The following is a 26,551-nucleotide window of genomic DNA, read 5'->3' as shown; positions in this document are numbered from 1 at the left end:
AATAATGGTGAAGGCATTAAATGGAAATAGGATATCTTGGTACACGATTTTCAAAAGGTTAGTGCAGGTACCACAACTAATTAGGAAGAGCAACAGAATGCTGTTTACAGGAAGGGAAATGAATACGAAGTAGGGAGGTTAATCTTCAGTTGTTTAGGGCATTGAGAGACAACATCTGGATACTGTATGTACAGTACTGCAGTCTTTAAGAATACTATGTTGAGTAGATCAGGGAAGGTTTACTGAACTCAAATGAACAATGGATAGTATATAATCCTATAGTAAAAGGTTGGAGAGGGCATACTTATATTCATTAGAGTTAGAAGAGCAAGAACGGGGCTGATTTAAGCACAAGACCCTGAGAGAGATTTGCAAGATTGATGTTTCTCCTTGTAGGAGAATCAAGAACAAAAACCCACAGTTTAAAAATACAGAGTTGCTTATTTACGACATAGATTAAATGAAATATCTGAGGGTTAAGAGTCTTTTGAGCTCTTCCTCTGAGGGCAGTACAAGTCTTTGAATGTTTTTAAGATGAAGGTATAGATTCTTGATAAACAAAGGAATGTGCTGAAAAAGGGTAAATACTAATACATTTACAATGAGATCAGCTATAATCTTGCTGAAAAGCAGCTAGGCACGAGTGCCTGATAGTTTACTCTAATTCGTAGTCCCTATGCCCGTGTGTGTACATGAACACCTTTATTTCATCAAACAACACACATAAAAGTTGCTGGTGAACGCAGCAGGCCAGGGAGCATCTCTAGGAAGAGGTACAGTTGACGTCAGGACGAAGTGTCTCGGCCCAAAACGTCGACTGTACCTCTTCCTAGATATGCTGCCTGGCCTGCTGCATTCACCAGCAACTTTTACATGTGTTGCTTGAAATTCCAGCATCTGCAGATTTCCTCGTGTTTTTATACATCACGTAGCTTTGCAAGTGATATTAACAGTTACAATTTACAATGCCTTGTACAATTATTCTGAAGGGCAGAAATGCATTTTCATTTCAATTGCTTTCACTCTCCTTTTGACCAGTGAAGCTTTGAAAGATTATCAGATTAGCATTTGAAGAATCTTCAAATTTTTTTTATTGTGATATTTCCTTTACTTGAGTACACACTTTGAAAATGGGTAATAATTTAAAATATTGCCAAAGATTAAAATATGCCTAGAAAAAAAGCAACATTTGAGGGAAGAAGTCTCTCCGAATAGTTTCATATTCCCCAAGTACAATTTTCTATGGAAAAAATAAAAGAAACCAGTCAACTAGTTTTAAGGTAGTAGACAGCAATGTCAACAGGGGATCATTACTGTTGTGTATAGTTATATTGGCAATTCTGTAAAATTTACAGAATGCTAGAAAGTGATTCCATTTAAAAAAAACTCAACATCTGCCGAAACAAATGAAAGTCACTTTTTCAAAACGATCATACTAGCTAGATTTGCTTACGTTATACAAAGATGAAGAATTTGTAGCAACTGTTTGGGGGGGGGGGGTAGAGAAGAAGTGTCAAAAAGTTTTCCAGAATTGATTGATGGAACTGGTCTGAGAGTTGACATCGACTTAATAGGCTAAATGGTGTCCCATGTTGCAAAGAATTATTAGAAATATTTACCTTGTATTTTGAGAAGATTGTACTGGTCTTTTAGTTGCTGAATCTGTGATGCCTGTTGTGATATTGTTGCTTGACTTTGTTCATTTTGATTAGTCAAGGCAGTTACTTGTTTCTTCAAATCATTCAGCTGCATATCCTGCATTTCAAGGAAGCAGACATACTCTTTGAAAAAAAAACTTCATGTTTCTTCCAATTATATTAAAAAATGTACTTCCACATTAAGAAGAAATTCATGCAGTTCTCTCTACCTGTTCACGAATAAGCTCCTTGTATTGACTGACTATACTATCATGTTGTTCCAGAGACTTCTTCACCTCCTCTTCTTTCTTCTCATCCTCACTGGATTTCTGAACAGCCTTTGTTATTAGGACTGGAAAAAAAAATAAGAGTAATGGAAACAAAATTACTCAGCTTTAAGGGAGGTTGATAGGTTCATGATTAGTCAGGGTATCAAAGGTTAAGGGGAGAAGGCAAGGAGAATGGGGAGAGGGATAACAAATCAACCACGAAAGAATGGCAGAGAAGACTTGATGGGCTGAATGGTCTAATTCTGATCATGCTTTATGGTCTTAAAAAAGAAATAAGATGTGTAGTGTTTCAGACTCAGGAAGCTGTAAAACACGATTAACTAAATGCAAGTAAGACTACTTCTTCCTATTTAAATAACAATGTCAAGTTGTACTTGATGTCAGTGGGATTGATCAGTAATGCATAAAGTAATTTTTTTAAATAAATCCAATTGCTTGTATTCGATAAAGATAAAAAAACTATGCTGTGAAACCTACCTTCCAGTTCTTTAACTAGCTTGGTGAATTCGTGGTCAAATAGCATTTGTTCTGGAGTGGAGTAATTGGGCTGAGGTTTCTGGCCAGCTCGAGAGTACAACTCATGCTTACTAATATAAGCCAACTTCTCAATGAAAATTTCTTTTCCAATCCTCTTTTCTATTAGTTGTTTTAGCTTTTCCCTATAAAAAGTAAAAGAGTACTTCATCATTTGATATACTATAGTTACACCCAAGGAAAACCACAAACAAAATTGTCCTATGCTGCCTTAGTTTGTCCTATTAATCCCATTAAATGATACTGATGTTATCTAATTTTACCCCAATGGAATTGCAGTCTTTACTAACACAAACACACGAATATTCTTGAGAGTGTTCAGTTTTTTGTCTTAATTATATTTATCAGCAGACTCCCTTCTGCCATAGGAGGTTTCATTTCATTATATTTGATCATACATATATAAATAAACACGCTTGAACATCCATCAACTAACCATAAAGCCTGCAAGACTATAGGAAACTTCAAAAGTTACTCTGTTGATGTCCAGGGGCTTTGAAATGTCCCACAACCAATGCAAATTCACACTTTTTTTTCTTACATTTACAAATTATATTTTCTCTTCATACTAGTATGGGCCATACTAGTTAATTAAGCCAGATTGTACAAAAAAAGCTTTAGAATGTCCATTCTAAAGCTCATTTTTGAGCTTGAACTTATGCCTCCTTCACAAAGTCACTGCCTAGGCCAAAGGAATATTTTGGGTTTAAATCTCCTCCATCTTGTACATCACAAGGATTGGCACTGAGATGCCTTTTTCCTATCACTGAATAGAATTTAACAAATCAGCCTCAGCATAATCCCCAGAGCTCCATTGCTCCCATAATGCTTGTGCACTACAGTTTCATCCTGAGCATCTAAATGGCCAGTTACCATTATGCCAGACGGCTCAATGTTCTATATTGTTTTGTAACAAATGCCCTGTATTTTTGAACTACAATTTTGAATGAAATGACAATATAGTTTTTCTAGTAAATCTCAGTGTGGGTGCAGGCACTGACAAAGCTTTCCAATACCATGCTTATTTACGGAGGAACAACCTTGTCACTGATCAGAAGAAAACCAAAGGAAAACAAAATAAAACAAAAAATTATGTTTTAAGAGCATGTTTGAAGATGGCAATGAGAGAATCAAGGAGCTAAGTCAGCTAATACTATAAGGAACGATAAGGAAGTTGGAAAAAAAAACAGCTTGAGTTGCTATCATCATTCAACCTGAATACTGTGCCTGGTATTTGTAGGAAGAAAGTAGGCAACAGTACAAGTCACTTGTCATAAGAAGTGAAAACACAAGTCTTTGGACATCAAGATGGAAGATTTGGAAAATGCACTGAATTGACCAATGACTAAATATCCACTGTTAGCTGAAAGAAACCAGGTATGAAAATTCGTACATCGTATTGGTAATCCTAAAGTTGCCATCACATATGGTTAAAGCTGTTGGAATATGCAAAGGAAGGGTGAAATAACAACAAACATGAAGAAAGCAAACAAGTCCGAATCACAAGATGACTGCAACCTACCACTTAATTCAAAAAGGCCAAAAAATAATTTTGGCACTGAGGAAGTGTTTCTATTTAAAATACAGTGTTAGGCAATATTCATTTGAAATGATGAACATATGCTACTGTCCAGACCCAGGGTGTTACCCTGCACTATTCAAAGCATGAATTAAATTTAATGACGTTTTGTTCATCACGAGATCCTTAACTAATGACTAAAAAGTAACCTGAAACTTGAAATATAATAAAACATTAATAGATTCGGACATGTCTAACGGTATCTAATGGGTGCCTTTCTGTACATTACTTTACAAACCTTTAACACATGAATCTGAGACAATGAGAGAGGAATTAAGGCTTTAATTCCTTTTGCTACAGGTACTGATTGGATTTAGAAGTAATTATATGATCATTATCTTGTAATTTTATGCTTTAAAAGACAAATTTCTCCTACAATCTGTAATCAATGAAGGCTTAAGAGACTCCCAGAAGGTTCTTCATGAATTTATCATCATTATCAACAATAAGATGGCAATGAATGCTGCTTTCTTGGGGAACTTCTAAAGTACAGCAACTACCTGGATCAATGTTAATGCCAATAGTTGAAAAGCTTAATGCAGGAATCAATGAGGCTTTGATTTCTCTTCAAAATCCAGATCATGGGGATCTACAACAATGAACACAACCCTCAAGATTGGAAATATTTATAGTAAGGAAGAACTTCTTTACTTCTGTGCTCAAAAATAAAGCACTGGCCACCCAAATACATTTTATCACTGAAGAGGACACAGAATAACCTAGAAGAGAGCACCAAGGAAAAGACACAAGATTATGTTGCTGGAAAGATTCGAGACTCCATACTACTGGGTAACAATGGAATGGGTGGTAGATAATGCAACCACCTTGGAGGAAGAGGGAGCAAAGAATGAGCTAGCATAAACCATCAGAAATGACGAAGTGCTCTTTTTGACAGCAAGGTCATATTCAGCAAGGTTTGCATGAAATCAGACATATGGACTGCAATATCAATAATCTGCTCTCTGACTAGCCATGCTGGTTGTGTCAAGTACAGTTAGAACACTGGTAATATCTGACAATGTGGAGAATTATCCAGATGCATTCAGATTATAAAAAAAAGCAGAATCAATGTCATCACACTAAGTATTACCAAGTCTACTCTCAAGTGTTTGAAAGTATCCTCTTGCTTAGTGGAGAAGAGACAAAGATGTAGCCAAGGACTTTGTCACAATGTATTGGGATCAACATTTAGTTGGTAATCTATAGAAAACAATCAGAAACCATATTCCCACCTTGGAAAATTATCCCAAATTCAAATGTAGTTTGTTAATCAATCTTTTCAGATAGTAACCTTATTCGTTTTTAAAGGAAGTTTTCTACACAGGGTCTTTGCAACTAAATAGGACCCCTGAACTGGTATTGAATGCTAGTAACTTACTTAGTGGAATTCTCCAAAGAGTTTTCATTGTAGTAAATGCAGATGCCTAATAAAAGGGCACAGAGACCTTGCACAAGCTGTTCCTCCTCTCCAAGGTTCTCCGATATCTGTGCAGTTAACTGAAGAATATTGTCAAGGGCATCTTTAAAACTAACAACTTGAAAACAAAATGGCTTAGAAAATAAAACTTACTAGAATTATTCATAAGCTTTCTATTCAGCAAATAGTATGCAGATGGAGTTCTAATTTCACATTAAATGTCATCCTGCTGCAATTTGAATACACAGTGCAACAGTGTTTTGCTGACAAGCATCATGAATTGAATTTCAAAGTACTCAAAGAACATAATCAAATTATCAAGGTCAAGAACTTAAAAATTAAAAAAAAAATAAATCTCATAGGATTTTAGACCAGATACTGATAGAGGCACCATTTTTTGTACTAAAAGGCTAGTTCTTACATTTTTCTCTTCAGATCAGGAAGCAACACAGAAACAAAGGATACGAAAGGGACATTGGTCTGGTTGTGCAAAAAGTGAGTGACCGCGATGGGACAGTTTGTCATCCAGGTGGACAGCAACATCAGCAAGCCAACCCGTGTTTGTACTTTGCTTCCCTGAATTTAAAATGCAAATTATTAATTAGATTACATTTTGATGCCAAATTTTTAACTATAAACTTAAATATTAATTGGGCTTGGTATACAGTTCATATAATTTGTAGCATTTAATGATGAACACATACAAAAATACTACTCATCTGGAAAACACTGATTTTAAGTTGATAATAGCAAGGGATCCAATGCAAATATGGACATAGCCTTAGATTTTGTCTAAAGGTAGTGTACAAGCATCTTGCAAAGCACACTGTCTCAAACCCCAGTACTACTGGAATAGTATATCATGGGCTTCACAGCACCACTCCTGACACAGATCAAGGGCTTATACTGTCCCTCTGTGTCAGAGTTATGAGACCATGCCATACTCAAAATGGAATAAGCTGCTTTAATTTTACAAATGAGTTCCAGCTGTGATCAAGTTTATTTTATACACAGTTCAACTTCTGCATAAATACACACTAATAAACCTACTCTTTCCAGTATCAGTGGATCAGTTTGCCAAATCATTTGTAACAGTATTTCTACAATATAACTTTCTGATGTAACCCATGTCATTTCTTTATGAATGATTATTGAACTGCCTTTAGTTCCAGTTTCACATCCAGAAAAGGGAGACTATGGTAAAACTCCTCCCTGTGCTCAGGAATACTTACCTCCTAACAATGGGACTGATATATTATTGCCCCAGTTAACAAACTATTCACTGATTATAGTCATTGAAGGAACGATTTCTAACCCCTAAGCTATTAGGACTTCAGTATTTCACTGTCTGACACCCACAATCCCCTGCATTAGAGAAAAAGCAGTGGATTAGACTTTTGTGATCGAAGTAGTAATGTTATTGGTGCTTTAAATTTCACATGATTAGGTTAAAGATGTTAAGGCAAAGGTTAGACAAATTTGAGACTCGGGCAATTAAGTTTAAGTTTCTCTGCAGTGACTTCCTGATCTCCACTGCAGAGAAACTTAAGTATAAATGGTTATTGATGAGTAAATAGTAAATTCTTGTTCCTCAAGCACTGTGGAACATTTCATAAAATCAAAGCTCTAGAACAACAAGTTGTGGATCTTGCCAAGAGTCACCAAAAACTAAATACATGTCATAAACATACAAAATTTAAATAGTAACCAATATGAAAATGGAAAGAGCTCCAGTGGATGCCTGCTGATGGAACAGCATTCACAAGAATGCTGTGGTACAGAGTCTATACTAAGATAGGCTATTAATCTATTCTGATGCTTTGTTTCACGTGAGCCTACTCCCCCTCTTTTACTTATGAAATGTGGGTGCTGTAGCATTTATTGCCCATCCCCAAATAATCTTAATGTGGTGATAAGTCATCTTCATAAATGATGGTAGCAGTTTTCATGAAGGGAGATCAAATCATCTGAATGGAGATACTTCACTGCTGCAATTGGAGAGGAACCTGAAGGTAATGGTGTCCCCACGCACCTGCTGACATTGTCCTTCTAAACAATAAGATTTGAAGGTTTGAAACTATTGTTGAAACAGCCTTGGTGAATTGTTACCTTTCCTCAATATTTGATTCCATTCCTTATTCTAATTATTTCCTCAAAATAAGATCTATTATTTAACTGCTGCTTGTGGTAAAAACTTGCAAAATCCAACTACGATGAATAAAGCTTTACCCTGAAGTGCCCTCCAGAGGACCATATCTTATGGAAGGCAGCACTAAAGCAGGATACTATAAGATATGTAGACTTTTTCCTGGAAATCTGTTTTGGATTAATTAGTAACTTGTATATCTAGTCTTGAACTTGCCCAAAGATGAAAACTCTCTTGGCTACATTCTTCCATAATTTAAATCTCAAACAGATCACCCATCAGTTCTTTTTCAAAACGAGGGCACCAGTCTGCTCTGAAAATCAGAAATGTCTACAGATATTGGAAATCTGAAAAAAAAGAAAATGCTGGAAATACACAAAGTCAGGCAGCACTGTGAAGAGAGAACCCAAGTGTATTCAGCCAGAAACATGCACCTATCTCGCTTTACAAATCTTCCACTCAGCTGGCTCTTTTTTAAATAAATGATGCAATGCAAAAGAGGCATTTTGCCTAAGCATTAACCCAGCATGTGCTTTCAACGAGAAAGCCATTTTGAGGCAACACAATATTTTACCATTTTAAAATTAAGACCCAATTACAAAATTGCTGATACAAAGACTTCAAGACTTTTATCAAGGATTAAATTACTCAATTGTATTGCAAGTCCCAAATTTACCTAATGGTCACATTGAATATTTATGATTAGACCACAAAATTCAAGAGTAGAATCTCCCCTACAAATTTTAATAACAGAGCCTAGCAGCTCCCAGACAATACTTCTTTACAGGTCACTGAATTCAAATGCACCAAGAGGTACCACAGAGAGTTCATTTTAAACAGCACTGGAGTCCAAGCCAAATAACTCTCAATAATTCCCAAAATAGCTCAACCTTTTCCCCAATTTTCCACTTAAGTTATGATGGCAGAAGGCAAGCATTATCCAAGCATACAATTACACAGCTAGATCAAGTTTAAACATCTTGGACCCCCTTACTAACCCTTTATCTTTCCTCACATTCTCTACTTGCAACTACAGAGGCCAAAGCAAAAAAAAACAAATGGTATTTTAAAAAAAGTAACCAATCTAGTTTTAACATACAGCTAAGCATTTATTACTTTAGTTCAACAATGTGAATGATACAGGAAATGGGATTTGAGAAAACAGTTATTTGAATTATAAACACATGGTTATTAATAGAGAGTATTTAAGACTAAATTTAACTAACCATACCAGTAAGATAATTTGCAAAATATAACTGAGTAATTATGTGTTTGGAGAAATCTTTGGAAGTGTCCAAAATTAAACTATGATACACATTTAATCCTTAATATCACCAGCTTCAACTTTTTGGCAGCCAACAAATCAAAAATTCATGACCTAGACTTTCCTGCAGCAGAGAAAGTACCTCCATGTTTTCAGAGATTTCAGATGTCTTCTGCACTGACCTTATGGGTTAAGTTCTTCCATTTTTTTTTTCTAACAGTTATTTACACAGGGTGCAAAAGTAAATCAGAAAGACTGTGACAACTTATTCTAAGTAACAGATGAATTTATTAACAAGACAGTGGTATCTCAGAATCGATAAACTAAAATCCAAGACTCATGAATTTGAAGCAGCAACGATTTGCACACCAGTGACCACCAACAACTCCAAGCTGCAAAAAGCCTGCAAACCACCATTCCTCAAAAAACTGCACCACAGATGACATATATGCACATTGGCATCCAGCAATCAAGGGTTAAAATGCAACCACAGGAGCTTTCTCCAAGCACAACTGCATGCTCAGCCACAGAGAGATGGGAGGAAGAGAGAAGGTTAAGAGAAGGATGTGAAATAAGCTAGTATTGGGCTCAGTTAAAAAGTAATATTTCCAACTTTGAGATGAGATACTTTTATGAAGCACTTATGTCCAGGTCCATGGGTTAGAGTATTATTTCACCACACACTAACCACAGCATGCATTCAACCCAAAGGCAGGACTTTCTACAATTTCTATGTGAAACACTGACGATACCAAATCAAGGGCACACTCCATTACAAATCTGAACAGAAATAATGGAATTTCACTATCACCTGGAGTGGAATCTTTGATTATAGTTAATGCACCTTGAAGGAAACAGTAGCTCACTTGAGAGAATGAGTAGAGATAACTTGGGATTAATTAATAACTGCAACTTTGGATTAATAATTTGAGATACACTTTGATTTTGCAAACGGTCTAAGTTTTGACAGGTTGCACAGAAGGGCAATTGAAGGGATGTGCAATAAATGTTGCCTTTTCCAGCAATACCCACATGAAGTGAAAATAAAACTAATAATAACCACATGAAAAGTGCAGGTGAAGCCAGCTCAGGACATTATAGATCAATGTATTGAGTGGGGTAAGAAAACAGGCCAGAGTATCAGTATCTTACAGTTTTGTAGGTCATAGGCTTCACTAGTTCTTTGACAGTTCAAAGAAAGTGATAATTTCTTATTAACATACCAAACCTTTGAGGAAACAACATCAGAGACAATTCCATCCCCTTGATGCCACAATCTAAATTAAACTAAATGGGAAAAATTCCCTATTATAGTAGAAGCTAGCTGAACATGAAAAAGAAACCCAGATCAGCACTTGAATCAGTCAATGCAGTTAAAGGAAAAAAGCTGAAACCAAGGCAAGATAAAAGAACCCTGCTGCAACAAGCAAACATCTGTCCAAATAACTCACCCGTCTGTTGATCTTATCTCCCTGTAAATTATACAGCAAAAGTAAGTCATAAAAAGATGCTCAGAACAATCACTTCATGCAAAAATAACTTCAGAATATTGATCAATGTTTAATTAGAAAGATGAGATCTATTCATTTTTCTCCCAACATTGATGAAGTTTGATCAACAGCTGCATCTTCATGGATGTCTGTGAGCTGCTGAGAATTTCTACCTGCCTTTTAGCTTTATAAAAAGTTCCTTTCAAATGTTATATTTCTTCTGAGAACATTAACCAAGGCTACAGAGGTATCACAAATACCTATATTCCTCAGTGATAATGTCAAAAAATCTTTCCCATCAGAATCACATTCACATTATTCTTATGAAAGCAAAAAATTTAAATGGCAACAACTTTATCGGAACTTTACAGGAGTATCTGTTTTAACATCTTAATGGACAGCACAGACAACCTGGGCCAGGATAATAACATTGATTAAGGAATTTCTTTCTTATATTAATTAGCCTCAATTCACAAAAAGCTATCGCAGCTGAAAATCACTGAGATTTTTTTCAGAAAAATCTCAGTGATTTTCCATGTAAGCCTTTCCATTAATGACAGCTTTATTGCTCAATTCTTTAATGCTTCCAGTAAAAGAAAATTCAATGGATCAAATTTTTCAAAAATTATAACATGACTTTATGTTAGTGGACAGCTGGTTACAACAATGTAATAGGTAAACAGGACATTTATATGTACAGTGACAATATACATTTGCACAATAATTATGCAGAGCACACATAGAACACAGAATAGTACAGCACAGTACAGGCCCTTCGGCCCACAATGTTGTGCATATTGACACAATGTTGTTTGATTTGTGTTAGCAAGATGCAAAATAAAAACCTTTGAAAATGAAAAAAATAGAAAAAGAGGAAGATAGATACAATTGTCAAGCCACTTTTCTTCTTCCAAGGGTTTTCCCACCCCCACTTGCTCTGTCCTGCAAGCTACCTAGAAGCTAAAGGAAGATGCTATCCGAAGATCTGTCTGCTCCAGTAATCAAAGGCACTGGTCAATGGCAAATGAAAGATTTTTTAAAAATACCTGAAACCTACAGGAAGTGATATATCCATAATAATTTAAACTTTGTGAACTGAATTAGCACTTTTCCAAGACAATATGAACTTTTGTACCAACATTAGCTGACAGATTATCCAGTCAGCTATCAAAATGTTATTTTTGGGACATTATTCTATGCAATAGAATGACAGATCTTGGGGTATTAAGTCAAGGTTGTTGCTGCAAGTATATCAGGCCTAGAAATGAATACTAATTCAAAAGAAAAGGCAATCTAAATTTACTTGCTGTGATAAATTGGAGCCAGCAGGACTGATATTTACTCAAAGCAGATAGTGAAACAAAATATTTATTCTGCCTGTTTGGAAAGGGGCATATGCTTCTTCAGAAATGGCAAGTTAAATGAATTGCAAAAGAAAACATTGCTCAACAGACTCCACTGTAGTTCAAGATAAACTGGGAGATGATCATGAAACAGACGAAAAAACTAGATGGTGAAATTCTGATATCGTAACAGAAAATGCTGAAAACACACAAGTTAGGCCACATCTGTGGGAAGAAGGAGTTAACACTTCAGGTAGAAGACCCTGCATCAGAACTGGGAAGGAGACAAAAACTCTTTAAGCTACAGGTGCGTGTGTGTTGGGGGAGGCGGGGGAGAGAATGTGTGGAGTGATAAAGGAGATGAGCCACAGGAGATAAACCATAGCTCTCCTTTTACTATTGTAAATAAAAAGTGATTGTTGCATCTCATCCATTTCCCATGTCTACTTTCACGCCCTCTCCTCTGGACCAAACAAGTAAACAGGACTGTTTCAGACTCAAAGATCCATTTAAAGTACAATTAGATTTTCCTTCTTGAAATTGGATAGGCACCTTAAATCACTATATACACTGTTTAAAAAACAGTCGAACTAAAATACTTTGTTTCAAATTATTAGAGGATAACACATAGAGGCATTGGAAGGAGCTGATGAATTGAAATAATTAAAAACATTTCTAAAAACAGCCAGAGGAACAATGAGCATAAGTTTCTTTGATTAAAGATTAAGATCATAGATTACCTTTATTTACCATACATGTATTTCACTGTATGTTTCAATGTATCATTTTGTGCCAATAGCCAACAGTCTGTAGATCTGCTGGGTGCCCACAACTTACAAACCCTTACTACTCCGTATGTCTATGGAATAAGGGAGGAAACCAGAGTACCCAAAGGAAACCTTTGTGGTCATGGGAGAACATATCAACTCCTTAGAGATGGAAATTGAACCCCTTTCACTGGCACTGTAAAGCATACAGTGGCCTCTACACTACCACAACTCCCCACATAGACATAGGGCAAAATCAGGCCATTTTGCATATTGAGTCCGCTCTGTCATTAGATCATGGCTGATTTATTTTCCCTCTCAACCCCATTCTCCTATCTTCTTCATGTGACCCTTGACACCCTTACTAATTAAGAACCTGTCACCTCCACTTTAAATGTACCCAATGACTTGGCATCCGCAGCTGTCTCTGGCAATGAATCCCATAGATTCACAACCCTCTGGTTAAAAAAAAACTCATCACCCCAGTTATAAAGAGACACCCTCTATTTTGAGGTTGCACCCTCTAGCCCAAGACTCTCTCAGTATTGGAAACATCCTCTTCACATCCACTCTATTTAGGCCTTTCAATATTCAGTAGGTTTTAATGAGATCCCCCTCATTCTTCTAAACTTCAGCAAGTACAGGCCCAGAGCTATCAAATGCTCATTTTCAATTCCAGCATTCTTGTAAAGCTCCTTTGGACATCTTTTTTATATATGGGACCCAAAATTACTCACAATACTCCAGATATAGCCTGATAAGGCCTCAGTATTACATGTTTGCTTTTATAGTCTGGTGCTCTCAAAATTAATGTTGACATCGCAATTGCCTTCTTATCACCAACTCAACCTGCAAGTTAACCTTTAGGGAATCCTGCACAAGGACTCCGAAGTCTTTTTGCACCTCCAATTTCTGAATTTGCTCCCCACTTAGAAAATAGTCTTCACCTTTATTCCTTCTATCAAAGCGATGACCGCACAATTCCTGAACTGTATTCCATCTGCCACTTCTTTCCCCGTTCTCTTAATCTGCCCAAGTTCCTTCACAGACTCCCTTCTTCCTCAACACTACCTGCCTTTCCACCTATCTTTGGATCATCTGCAGACTTGGCTACAAAGCCATCAACTCTGTCTTGCAAATCATTAACATATAACGTGAAAAGTAGCAGACTCAAAACCAATCCCTGCAGAACACTATCAGCCAACCAGAAAAGACCCCTCACACTTTGCCTTCCACCAGTCAGTCAATCTCTTATCCATGCTAGTTTCTTTACTGTAATACCATGGGCTATTACCTTGTTAGGCAGCTTCATGTGTGGCATCCTGAAACTTCATCTATAATAATGGACTCTTAAATCTGTGCTCTATGACCTTCATTATGACCTGTAATTTGTTAATCACATTTAAAACTTACATATAAAAATATTAAATGTTCAGCATGATTGAAGCCTGAGAAACCTATAGGATCTTAAAAGGAATGAATTTTACAATAAGCCTATAGTAACTTAATCATTCTAGAATAATCAGTTAAAAGAAGTCTCACATTCAAACTACAAGAATGCAAGCACTGTTGCAGTACAGCTCACAAGTAATATAGGGTGTGTAAAACGTACAAAACATTCATTTGATGTCATTGCTAATTACTTGCACAGATTCCCCAGGTAAAAGAACATAGCATGTATATTCTACTCAGTCACAAGGATTAGGGAGTCTACTGAAAGCAGCATCTCTAACTGTGCCTTAAAAGGATGATGACCACCTATTTGAACCTGTGTAGTGAATGTGCTACTAGGTTTGGTGATTCATACTGTTCCAGGCTTTTGAACCAAAACCATGAGCATCCATCATTCATGAATGCTCAGATTTCATTGTGACTGTATATTCCTAAAAACTCTGATTGCCAGGAATAAAAGAAGTTTAACAACACTTACGGGCTTCATACATTTTTGCTTTACAGAGTAATGCCAAAATACCACTCAAGTGATGGTAATATTTTTGATTTCTTCAAAGCTTATCTTATCAACCATATGAAAAAGGGCTGACAGCCAGGAAGCTTGACAGCAACCAGAGACAAAATGTTGGAGGTCTAAAATTGATGGGAGCTGATCTTGGCAATGCACCTCACAAAAACTGCCCCGTTTGAACATCCCATTTATACTTAAGTCATTTGAAGGATCTATACCTCCTTCATTTTCATGATCTACAGCTGCACTCAAACTACAGCTCTTTACAGTAGTGGTTCCTGGTCCCAGAGCTTACCAATCGGCCGTTTTTCAATATCCCCAGGATGGGGCCTGGAAGACAGAATAAGGCTCTGCAGCCCTGTGGACAAGCCAATTTCATGCTAGTGTCATCAACAAGGCCGTCGCAGGAGAAGCGGAACATCATGAACATCAGATCAGCTGTCAGAAACCTCTGTACTTGTGCAATCGCACGCTCTCTCTCTCTCTCTTGATGGTGGGGAAGTCTGCTGCCGATTTTCAAGTCAAAGAACTCAGAATAAAAGTGTTGCAGCAGACTGTAAAATTGCAATCAGTAAGTTGTTTGGTTTTGCTGGTTCCCCCCCCTCACTGTGGAAAAGGGGGCGACACCTCTCTGTCCCTTGTTGGGTGGGGGGGGGGGAAGAGAGAGAGAGAGAGAGAGAGCGAGCCTGTGGCATATCAAATTGTCAGCTGAACAATTAGTTTTTGTTAGATTGTAATCATGGTCTGTTGCTGGGGGCCTTGCCATTGCTTGCTTGGTGGGTGGTAGGTGCTGATGTTTTCTGCTGAAATAAGTAAGGGAGGGGCAGGGTTGATGCATTGCTGTTCCTTGTGCCTGGGAACGGGAGAAGGGACTTTGAGTTTTTAAACATTTTACTGTCTGCGAAGAGCAAGAATTTCAGGTCGTATACCGTATACATTCTCTGATATTAAATGGAACCACTGAGCCATTTCTTGCTGAAATTCTGTGAGAAAATAAAAAAAAATCTGCCAACTTCCAAGAAATATTAGTTACAGCAGAAGCTTACACTGGAGTTAAAGTAAATCTACTCACTGCAAGGCAACAGAGCAATACCAATTCTGTTCTACTATGACTGAGAATTTCTGAAACAACCAGTAATAAAAATAGACCTGAATTAGTGTGTGAAAGCCTGGAATTCAAAATACAGTCAGTTACATCCACAGTGTCATACCTGTGAAAGGATATTAGTGCATTGTTGGAGCAAAGACACCGGTGGATTTCCAAGACTGGTGGCCAGCTGGACCCTGAGCAACTGTTCCTTCTGGACTGAATTATCCTGCAGAGCATGCGCTAGTGCAACAGCAGCACACCAATTTGAGAGTGAATCTGGAGAGAAGAGGCCTCCACACAGCAGCTGGCCAGCTGAGATGGAATTTGCTAAACAAAGACAAGGTATCATCAATTTAAAATAATTGCACAGACTGCTTGGAGAATCAAACAGACTAGGAACACCTTTACTTTAGGAGGATAAATAAATTTTTCGCAATATTAACAAATACTTTTCTGAACAGAAATTAGGAAAAAAGCTTTTCGTCGAACTAACTTCTAGAGATTCAAATCTCCACCTGCATTGGCTTTGTAACCCAAAGATAAATTTTAAAAACTGCACTGAAATTACTGCTTGACTGCACAATCAGCTGTGTGGACTGCCATAGCCAAAGTTAAAATGTAGAAATAATTGAAGCCTAAAGGGATTAGAGAAAACTGCTCAATTTGAAGAGCCAGAATCATCCACCCAATGGACCGACTGACCTATTCCTGTGATGCAATTTTCACAATTCTGAGCAGCAAACTTGTAACTCTACAAAAATCACCGAGTTCTTCCTTCTCAGGTAGCCAACCAAGTCACTTTTAAACGTAATTCAGGACAGCTTCCAGAATGGTTGAAGAATACAGCAACTCTTGTCCTAATAATCCTTTGACTAAAGAAATACTTGCCTTTTTGACATTTAACTGAAGTTAATGCTGTGGAAAGATTACGACTGCTAAGTGAGCAGTTCTGAAACATTTCTTGTGTGCTTTTGCTTTCTAACAGACACACCCATGGTTTCCTTCATAATTACATAGATTTAAATCCTACCTAGAAGCATTAACATCATTCAATAAGCAGACAAGTTGAGGCAAGACACAGGTTTTGCAGCCTACTAAATGTTGAAAGGACTAGATAGAGTGAATGTGGAGAGGATCTTTCCTATGGTGGGAGAGTCTAAGATTAGAGGACACAGCCTCAGAATAGCGGGGCATCCTTTTAGAACAGAGATGAGGAGGAACAACTTTAGCCAGTGAGTGGAGTTCTGTGGAATTCTTTGCCACAGGCAGCTGTGGAGCCCAAGTCTTTACGTATATTTAAGGCAGAGGTCGATAGATTCTTGATTGGTGAGGAAACAAAGGGAGAAGGTAGGAGATTGGGGCTGTTAGGGAAAAAGAATCAGCCATGATGAAATAGTGCAGTAGACTCAATGGGCCAAAAAGCCGAATTCTGTTCCTATATCTTATGGTCTTACATGTTGGCACTTTTGTCAAGGTTACTATTAATATTCACAAAATGAAGCTGAACTTGGGAATTGTAAGAGAGATAATGAAATCTGATGCTGTAGAGATGGTTGGTATATTAAGCAGGGATATGCGAGGTTTTTGTTGGTTGAAATGGCTAATTGAACAGATGAATGGCAGGTCCAGTAGGTTCATGGAAATTTGAGATATTATATTGTGACTTAAAGATTCAAAGTATTCAGAGAGGTGGGGTTATCCAGAACTAGAGGGCATAACCTCAAAATTGAGGGGCGACCTTTTAGGAGGAAGAGAGCCAGAGAGTAGTGAATCTGTGGAAAGTTCTGTCACAGACTGCAGTGGAGGCCAAGTCCATGGGTATACTTAAGGTGGAAGTTGATAGTTTACCGACTGGCCTGGGCATCAAAGGATATGGTGAGAAGGTAGATTATATATGGTTGAGAGGAATCTGGGATCGGCCATGATGAAATGGTGAAGCAGATTTGATGGGCTGAATGGCCTAATTCTACTCTAACATCTTAAGTTCAGTTCAAGTTTAATTATCATTCAACCATACATGAGTATAGCCGAACAAAACAATGTTCCTCCAAAGCGAAGGTACAAAACATATACAGCACAAGACACATACCATACACTCAAGGTAGCAAGCAACATACAGTCAAGCAAAATATATATACATATAGCCCAAGTCCCTGAGTGACATGTACTGCAAAATGATGGTGCATTTCCCAGCAGTCCACAGACAATTGCATGCAATCCAGCTTGTTGTTCCACCAATCAAATACTAGAGGCCAGCCCCCAACCAAGCCAAGTCACCACGCTACACCGCCTCTGGCACCTCCTCTCCTGGACTGCAGCAGCAGGGAAGTCTGCGGCTTGAGGACTAGTTCTCACTACAACCGAGGTCATGCAGATCCCTCGCCATCTGTCACATTAACAAACAAGGGAAATGGGCCTGTGGGATCTTACATTATCAATGTCCAACAGGGTCTTGTGATTGCAAGAGAAACGTTCAAGACAATCACCTGACACACTGTTATACTGCAGACCACCTTCGCGCACCAACTCTGATGCCTTCCTGTGGCAGGAAGGAACATAGCCCAGACCAAGACTAGCTCGCTGATGGGGTATACCTGCAGTATCCAAAATCCTTAAAGCCTAGCATTGTCTCATCATTGTAAAAAAAAGACTTAAAAAAATACAAAAACACCTTTGGTTGGCCCCGAGAGGCTGCAGCATTCGAGTGTGCCGCCAGCCTACTGGAAGGAATATCCTTTTGAATTTTATTTTATGCTTGCATTATTAAAACAGTCTCCCAAATACCATTTAAAAATTGTACTGAACAACTTGAGTAAGATTTGTACACACTAGCTTTCTCAGTATAAAGTAGCTTCTAAACAGGAAAGCTTACCGTCAATGGTTGCTGGCAGAAGAGTGGCCACTATCTCCGCTTGCCCTTTCTGGTTTTTGTACAAAAAGCACTGGAAACAGTACAGTACAGCACAGCGCAGAACAAATGGCTGCCTTTCATTGACCATGGACATCAGAAGTACGACAATTGCAGGTCTGTGTCAAAAAGTTTCAGGAAGGGTGATTTTAATAACTAAAGTCGACAACATGTTGAGATTTAGCAAATCAAAACTGATCATGGTCAGAATATCTCCCTCTGGAGTCTTCTGCTTCAATAACATATGAACAAGGTGGGTACTGCTCTCAATATTTAGGCAAAGTCAGAACTGGAATCTTTTTGGCAAAGATTTGCACATTTTACCAATGTGAAATTATGGGATTCCTCCATTCGTATGCAAATAAGTCAGCATAAATCATTAACATGCATGACAAACAGGACCTTTTGCATTTTGTATAAAAATATTTTTTTTCATTTTTCAAAAGACATTCGCAAGTAGATGATTAACGTTTTCACTTTATACAGGATACCAGGATCAAGGAAGAGGACAAACTTAAAAAGAAACATTGCCCTTCAAATGACATATTAATTAGTAGACACAATAGCTTGTTAGTACAGCGTTAAGTATGAGCCAAAGGATTATGGGATTATCTCACCACAAAAACTCAAATGATTTGAGCTCTCGGCTCAGTACAGCAATAAACGATTGCTGCATTTATGCTGCAAAATTCAGCATATCATAAGATTCATTTCTGACAATTTTTTGGTATCTTGCAATGAAATATTATTAAAGGCAATCAGAATTCAGCTAATACAGCAAAATGTAAGTACATGCAAGTGCACAGTACTATTTTTAAAAATTACAAAATGTACAATTGTTGGTTTAATGTTATCTGCAAAATGCATCCAGATACAGAGAATGCAGTTGCTAAATACAAAAAAAAATGCAAAATGTTCATGTTAGGCAATGTCGATGGAGAGAGAGAGAAACAAGAGTTAATAGTTCAGGTTCAGAGCCTTCAACAATAGTTCAGATTGATTTGTTGAGCATTTCAAGCATTTGGTGTTTTCTTTTTGCATTCACATACCAGCAAAACACTTGCAATCTTCATTCAGTATATGTGAATATAGGGTTTCTGAATTCAGTAAGAGGGGGCCGTAAACTGGAATTATAAATTTTAAAAAATGGCCTCTAAACTGCAATAACTTAAAGGATTTTTCCTAGGCAGTCCCAAAGATAACTGCTTCCAATCCATTTTTGTGGTTCTGTGTTGGCTGAACTCCACCATGGATGGTCCCAAGCCCAAGTGCAACAGGAGAGATGGGTATGGGGCTAGCAACCCCACCCCGTAAATACCTAGTGCTGAAGAAACGCCACCAGTAGCTCTAAAGACCTCAACCCTGGGAGAGGAAAAAGTAGTACTAACCCAGAACAGAGGACTCTGGCAAGCTGCTATCGATAGCCAATGCCTGATATATGCCTTATCATGGGTTAGGTGGGTGAGTAGTTCATGAAATGGTACATTTCTTCCACTAGCCAGGGCCTCTGGACTCGTGATACGTGGACTCCACAGGTTCTCAATACCATCCTGAATGCTCCTTTGCCATTTTGACTGATCACAGGGAAGAGATTTGCATGAGTGGGGATGTTGTTTTTCAAGGAAGCTTTGAAACAATAAAACATCCTCTGTTCATGAGGTAATTTCTTCCCAAGAAGAGCTTAGAATAGTATCTAAATAGAGAGGTCCAGTGTCAAACATGTGAATGATGTGACGTACCCAACTTAAACAGCGTAGTGTAGGTAGGGCTTCAATATTATCACAGGACACGGACATTGATTCACTTGCCCATCCAGTGAAGTAAGGATTTTGAAGACAGCATTGAAGGTATTTTCCCTAGTGCTTTTGAAATATTTGCAGTAAGTTTTCCAGGTCTCAGAGTCATGTGCAGGGGACAGCTAGGAATGCAAAGTCCATTGCGGTACAAAAAAATCAAAAGTTTACTGTGTGATCTGAGGTTACAGAGTCATTGAAAACTACAGCACAGAAACAGGCCTTTCAGCCCATCTAGTCTGTACAGAACCATTTATCTCCCTAGTCACATCGACCCGCACCTTGACCATAGCTCTCCATATCACTCCCGTCCATGTAACTATCCAAACCTCTCTTAAATATTGAAATTGAAATTACATCCACCACTGGTGCTGAGAGCTCATTCCACATTCTCATCACCCTCTGAATGAAGTCGTTTCCTCTCATGTTCCCTTTAAACATTTCACCCTTCACCATGACCTCTAGTTGTAGCCTAACCCAAGCTCAGTGGAAAAAGCCTGCTTGCATTTACCCTATCTATACGCCTCATAATTTTGTACATCTCTATCAAATCTCTTCTCAATCTTCTACATTCTAGGAAATAACGTTCCAACCCATTCAATCTTTCCTTACAACTCAGGTCCCCCCCAGTCTCGGCAACATCCTTATAAATTTTCTCTTTCAATCTTATTTACTTCTTTCCTGTAGGCAGGTGACCAAAACTGCACACAATATTCCAAATTAGGTCTCACCAAAGTCTTATACAACTTCAACAAAATATCCCATCTCTTGTACTCAAATCTTTGTGCCAATGTGCCAAAAGCTTTTTTTTCGACCCTATCTATCTGTGATGCCATGTTCAATGAATTATGGACTTTGTTCTACCACACTCTTCAGTGCCTTACCACTCACTGTGTGATACCTACCCTGGTTGGTCCTCCCAAAGTGCACCTGACTGCATTAAATTCCATCTGCCATTAGCTGGACCAGATCCCACTGCAAGCTTTGACCGTCTTCCTCACTGCCCACTACAACTCCAATTTGGATGTCATCCACAAATTTGCTGATCCAGCTAACCACATTACCATCCAGATTGTTGACAAAGATGTCAAACTACAATGGAGCCAGCACCAATCCCTGCCACACTTCACTAGTCACAGGCCTCCAGTCAGAGAGGCAACCATCTGTAACCACTCTCTGGCTTCTCGCACAAAGCGAATGTCTAATCCAATTTACTACCTTATCTTGAATGCCAAGTGTGACGAGAATACACATAGCTTAAGATGTTAGCTGTCCTGTGCTGGCACTAGTGGGATCAGCAGTTGGTCTGCCACCTGTCTTCAGGAGAAAGAGAGATAAGGGAAACAATGGAGCAGCATTTGGAGATGTTAATGAAGGGACGGGAGAGTTTAATGGAAGGAGAGCTGTCAAGATCCGCTCCCCCTTTGAACCCCGAACTGTCTGAAGTGATGGACAGGCGATACCCCAGCAGGGGGATAAAAAGGGACAGGTTCGCTAAGGCAGGACACACACGACACTCCGAGGTAACGAGACCCTGGAAGCGGTGCGCCTCCATAGACGCACAGGGTGGAAAGGCACGATCAGCGGGAACCTGGTGTGTGTCTGCCCTTGCCTGGGTGCCAGGTTCACCGCAGAGAAACGATCGTATCTGGAAACGGAGGGGTTACGGTCGGTGACCTCAGAAGACATCACAAAGGGCTCGCCCGAAAGCTGACTGCGAAGAATATCGAAGGTCTGTGTGGAAGCCGTTTGAATATTCATTCGTTTTGCTTTCTCTCTCCTTCCCCCACACTGTCCATCTCCCACAGCAGTGATTACTACGAACTGAACTGAATTCAATTGGACTGAACTTTGCGTCACTTTGAAACTGGTCATTTACCCCTAGACGACGATAGAGCTGGATTGATCCTGTTATCTTAATTCTGTGTACATGTGTATTTATCATTGCTGAACTGTTGCATTTATTATCCTTTTGATTAGAGTACTGTGTTGCTTGTTTCTTTAATAAAACTTCCTTAGTTCTAGTAGTCCAGACTCCAACTGTGTGATCCATTTCTGCTGGTTTGGCAACCCAGTTACGGGGTACGCAACACAAGCAACTGAACCTTTCTGATCAACCTCCCATGTGAGATATTGTCAAATGCCTTGCTGAAGTCCATGAAGACAATATCCACTGCCTTGCTTTCATCCACTTTCCTGGTAACTTCCTCGAAAGTTTGGAGTATTGTGTGCAGTGTTGGTCACCTACCTACAGGAAAGATGTGAGTGAGGTTGAAAGAGTACAGAGAAAATTTAAAAGGATGTTGCCAGGTCTGGAGTTATAAGGAAAGAATGAATAGGTTAGAACTTTATGCCTTAGAACGTAGATGATTGAGGAGATTTGATAGAGGCATCCAAACTTTGAGGGGTATAGATCGAGTAAATGCAAGCAGGCTTTTTCCACTGAGGATGGATGGGACTATAACCAGAGATTATGGGTTAGGGTGAAAAGTCAAAAGTTTAAGGAGAACAGAAGGGGAAACTTCTTTGTTCAGAGGGCCGAGGGAGTTTGGAACAAGCTACCAGTTTAAGTGATGCATGCAAGCTTGATTTCAGCATTTAAGTGAAGTCTGGATAGGTATCTGAATGGTTGGGGTATGGTCCTGTCCAGGTCGATGGGAGTAGGCAGTTTAAGTGTTTTTGGCATGGATTAGATGGGCTGAAGAGCTGCTTCTGTGCTGTACTTTTCTGTGACTCTATTGATGTCAGGCTCATCAGCCTATAATTTCCTGGTTTATTCTTCGAGCCTTTCTTAAACAGAGGAACAACATTAGCTATCCTCTAACCCTCCAGTACTTTACCTGTTGCTAAGGACAATTTAAATATCTCTGCTAGGACTCCTATAATTTCTGCACTTGCCTCCCACAGGGTCCAAGGGAACACCTTATCAGGCCCTGGGATTTGTCCACCCTGATTTGCTTCAAGATAGTAAACACCTCCTCCTCTACAATCTGTATAGTGTCTATGACCTTGCTGCTTTGCCTCACTTCTATAGACTCTGTATCCATTTCCCAAGTAAATACAGATGTAAGAAATCCATTTAAGATCTCCACCATATCTTTTGGTTCCACAAACAGATTACTATTCTAGTCTTCCAGAAGACCAATTTTGTCCCTTGCTATCTTTTTGCTTTTAACATATCTGCAGAAGTCCTTAGGATTCCCCTTAACCTTGTCTGCTAGAGTAACCTCATGCCTCCTGTTAGCCATACTGACTTCTATCTTAAGTGTGCTCTTGCATTTCTTATACTCAAGTACCTCATTTGTTCCTACCTCCCTTTACCTGCTATGCACCTCCTTTTTTTTTTCCCCCCCTAACTAAATATCTCTCAAAATCTCTCAATATCTCTCAAAAACCAAGGCTCCCTAAACTTGTTATCCATGCCTTTTATTCTGACAGGCACATACAACCTTTAATACTCTCAAAATTTCACTTTTGAAGGTCTCCCACTTACCAAATACACCTATGCCAGAAAACAGCCTGCCCCAATATATACTTGCCAAATCCCTTCTGATACCATCAAAAATGGCCTGACTCAACCACGTACCAGACCTATCTTTTTGCATATTTACTTTTGAAACTAATGGCATTATGATCACTAGATGCAAAGTGTTCCCCGACACAAATTTCTGTCATGTGCCCTGTTTCATTTCCTAAAAGCAGATCAAGTTTCACACTTGCTCTCGGTGGGACTTCTGTGTCCTGATTCAGGAAATTTTCCTGAACACACTTGACAAACTCTTTCCCAAACAGTTCTTTTACAGGATGGGAGCCCCAGTCAATATATGAGAAGTAAAAATCACCTGTTACAGTATAACAACCTTATGTTTCTTGAGATCCCTCTACAAATTTGTTTCTGTAAATCTCACAGACTGTTGGGTGGTCTATAGCCCTATTAACCTTTCTTATTCCTCAGTTCCACCCATAACACCTCACTAGATGAGTTCTCCGGTCTGTCCTGACTGTGCACTGCTGTGGCATTTTCACTGACTAGTAATGACACCTCTTGCCTGGACATGAAGGCAACAGCAACTCAAATAACCACGCACTACAACAGTGGGGTGTGTAGAACAGCATCTTTGAATGTACATGTTGAACCTTCAAGTGGCTGGGCTACAGCAATAGAAGACCATGAACATACACTCAGTGCCCACTTTAAGTACCTCCTGTACCTGATAGAGTGACCACTGTATGTCTCTAGACTCAATTAATAACATTATAGAAGAATAGCAGTTTAAATTGTTTTCTCCTGTGCAGGGATCGATATTCACAGATTGCATACGAGTACGCTATACAAAATATTTCTTCTTTCATCTTACCTTGGTGGATTGGAAGGTGCATTCACAGAAGCAAAGTAATCCTGGTTTACCTGGGACCCTCTGATAACTTCAGATACTGTGTTAATGGTCTATATAAACATGAAAATCGAAGGCAAAAATCAGAGGTCACAGGAACGATAAGTGCCGAGTATAACTGGAATAAACACTACTCATTTCTAATTTGGTTAAAACAGAAAAGCTGAATATTATGTCGTGGCATTTTATGGGATCACGCACTATACAAATTGGGTGATGCTCTTTCTTTGCTCATTTACACAGTGGTGACATCACTATCAAGATTATTGTCCATTCCTAACTGTCCCAGAGAAAGACTGGTGTGACCTCTGACTATAAACCACTTTCCTTATGTGAGGTGAGACGGTCAGTAAAGCTATTTCTGCTAATGCTCATTGATCAGTTTTGCCAGGGCTCTCTCACACCTTACTATTGGTTCAAGTGTTGTTTGGATGTTGATAATAGGTCACTTTTGCCTCAAAATTGAATTCTGGTGCCCATGTTTGAGCCAAGATTGTAAAGAGGTCTGGAAAATGTCAAATGATTCTGGAACAACTACAACTAAACACTGCTGAGCAGATTATTGACAAATAAATACTGCATTTTCAATCTCTCACTGCTACAGACAGAAGTTCCCATATGCTCCAAAAAGCAACAATTCTACCAGTGCCCAAGAACAGCAGTGTGACCTGCCTCAGTGACTATCGCCCAGTAGTGCTCACATCTACAGTGATTCAATGCTTTGAGAGGTTGATCATAGCTATAATTAACACCTGACTCAGGAAGGATCTGGACCCACTGCAATTTGCCTATTGCCACAACAGGTCTACAGTAGACGTGATCTCAATGGCTCTCCGTGCAGCCTTGGATCACCTGGACCCACGTCAGCATACTGTTTATTGACTATAGCTCAGCATTTAATACCATCATTCCCACAATCCTGATCAAAAATCTACAGAACCTAGGTTTCTGTACCTCCCTCTGGAATTGGATCCTCGATTTCCTAACCAAAAGGCCTTAATCTGTACTGAATGGAAATAACATCTCCACCTCACAGACAATTAACACTGGTGCTCCACAGGGATGTGTGCTTAGCTCACTGCTCTACTCTCTCTACACCCATGACTGTGTGGCTAGGCATAGCTAAACAGCACCTATAAATTTGCTGATGATACTACCATTGTTGGCAGAATTTCTGATGGTGATAAAACAGCACACAACAGTGAGATATACCAGATTAGTTGAGTGGATTTGCAGCAACAACCTTGCACTCATCGTCAGCAAGATCAAAGAGCTGATTGTGGACTTTAGGAGTAGTAAGACGAGAGATCACAAACCAATTTTCAGAGGGATCTGAAGTGGATAGAGTGAGCAATTTCAAGTTCCTGGGTGTCAATATCTCTTAAGGACCTAACCTGGACACAGCATATTGATGCAGATACAAAGAAGGCAAGACAGTGGCTATATTTCATTAGGAGTTTCTGGAGATTTGGTTTGTCAACTAAAACACTTGAAAACTTCTACAAGTGTACTGCGGAGAGCATTCTGACTGACTGCAACATTGTCTGGTATGGGGGTGGGGGGAGCAACTGCACAAGATCAAAATAAGTTGCAGAAACTTGTAAAATCAGTCAGCTCTATCATGGGCACTAGCATCAGTAGCATCCAAGACATCTTCAAGGAGCTGTGCCATAGGAAGGCTGCATCCATCATTAAGGATCCCCATCACACATGACATGCCCTCTTCTCACTGTTACCTTTGAGAAGGTACAGAAGCCTGAAAGCACACACTCAGCAATTCAGAAACAGCTTCTTCCCCTCTGCCATCTGATTTCCAAATGGAGTTTGAACCCATAAACACTACCTCACTACTTTATTTTTATTATTTTGCACTATTTGTTTTATCTTTAACTATTTAATACATATATACTTAACGTAACTCAGTTTTTTCCTCTAT

At 38.8% G+C, this 26,551-nt stretch overlaps 1 protein-coding gene across 5 annotated transcripts in view; it reads right to left on the bottom strand.

Annotated features, from left to right (window-relative positions):
• Positions 1 to 26,551, bottom strand: part of uso1 (USO1 vesicle transport factor) — a 141,650-nt gene that overhangs the window by 47,798 nt on the left and 67,301 nt on the right. For 3 of the 5 annotated variants that reach the window (XM_063046950.1, XM_063046949.1, XM_063046951.1), the window contains 9 exons: positions 24,580 to 24,668; positions 18,393 to 18,547; positions 15,642 to 15,847; positions 10,319 to 10,339; positions 5,923 to 6,033; positions 5,419 to 5,537; positions 2,405 to 2,586; positions 1,868 to 1,989; positions 1,620 to 1,755 (listed from right to left, as the gene is read on the bottom strand). In XM_063046950.1, the coding sequence (XP_062903020.1) occupies positions 1,620 to 1,755; positions 1,868 to 1,989; positions 2,405 to 2,586; positions 5,419 to 5,537; positions 5,923 to 6,033; positions 10,319 to 10,339; positions 15,642 to 15,847; positions 18,393 to 18,547; positions 24,580 to 24,668 (1,141 nt within the window). The remainder of the gene's footprint in view (positions 1 to 1,619; positions 1,756 to 1,867; positions 1,990 to 2,404; positions 2,587 to 5,418; positions 5,538 to 5,922; positions 6,034 to 10,318; positions 10,340 to 15,641; positions 15,848 to 18,392; positions 18,548 to 24,579; positions 24,669 to 26,551) is intronic. The other 2 variants (XM_063046952.1, XM_063046953.1) reach the window with 1 other exon arrangement.

The sequence above is a fragment of the Mobula hypostoma genome, chromosome 4 (genome assembly GCF_963921235.1).
Source record: "Mobula hypostoma chromosome 4, sMobHyp1.1, whole genome shotgun sequence".
NCBI classification, from domain to species: Eukaryota; Metazoa; Chordata; class Chondrichthyes; order Myliobatiformes; family Myliobatidae; genus Mobula; species Mobula hypostoma.
Note: the sequence above shows the minus strand (reverse complement) of the source record. Positions and strands in the feature narration are given on the sequence as shown.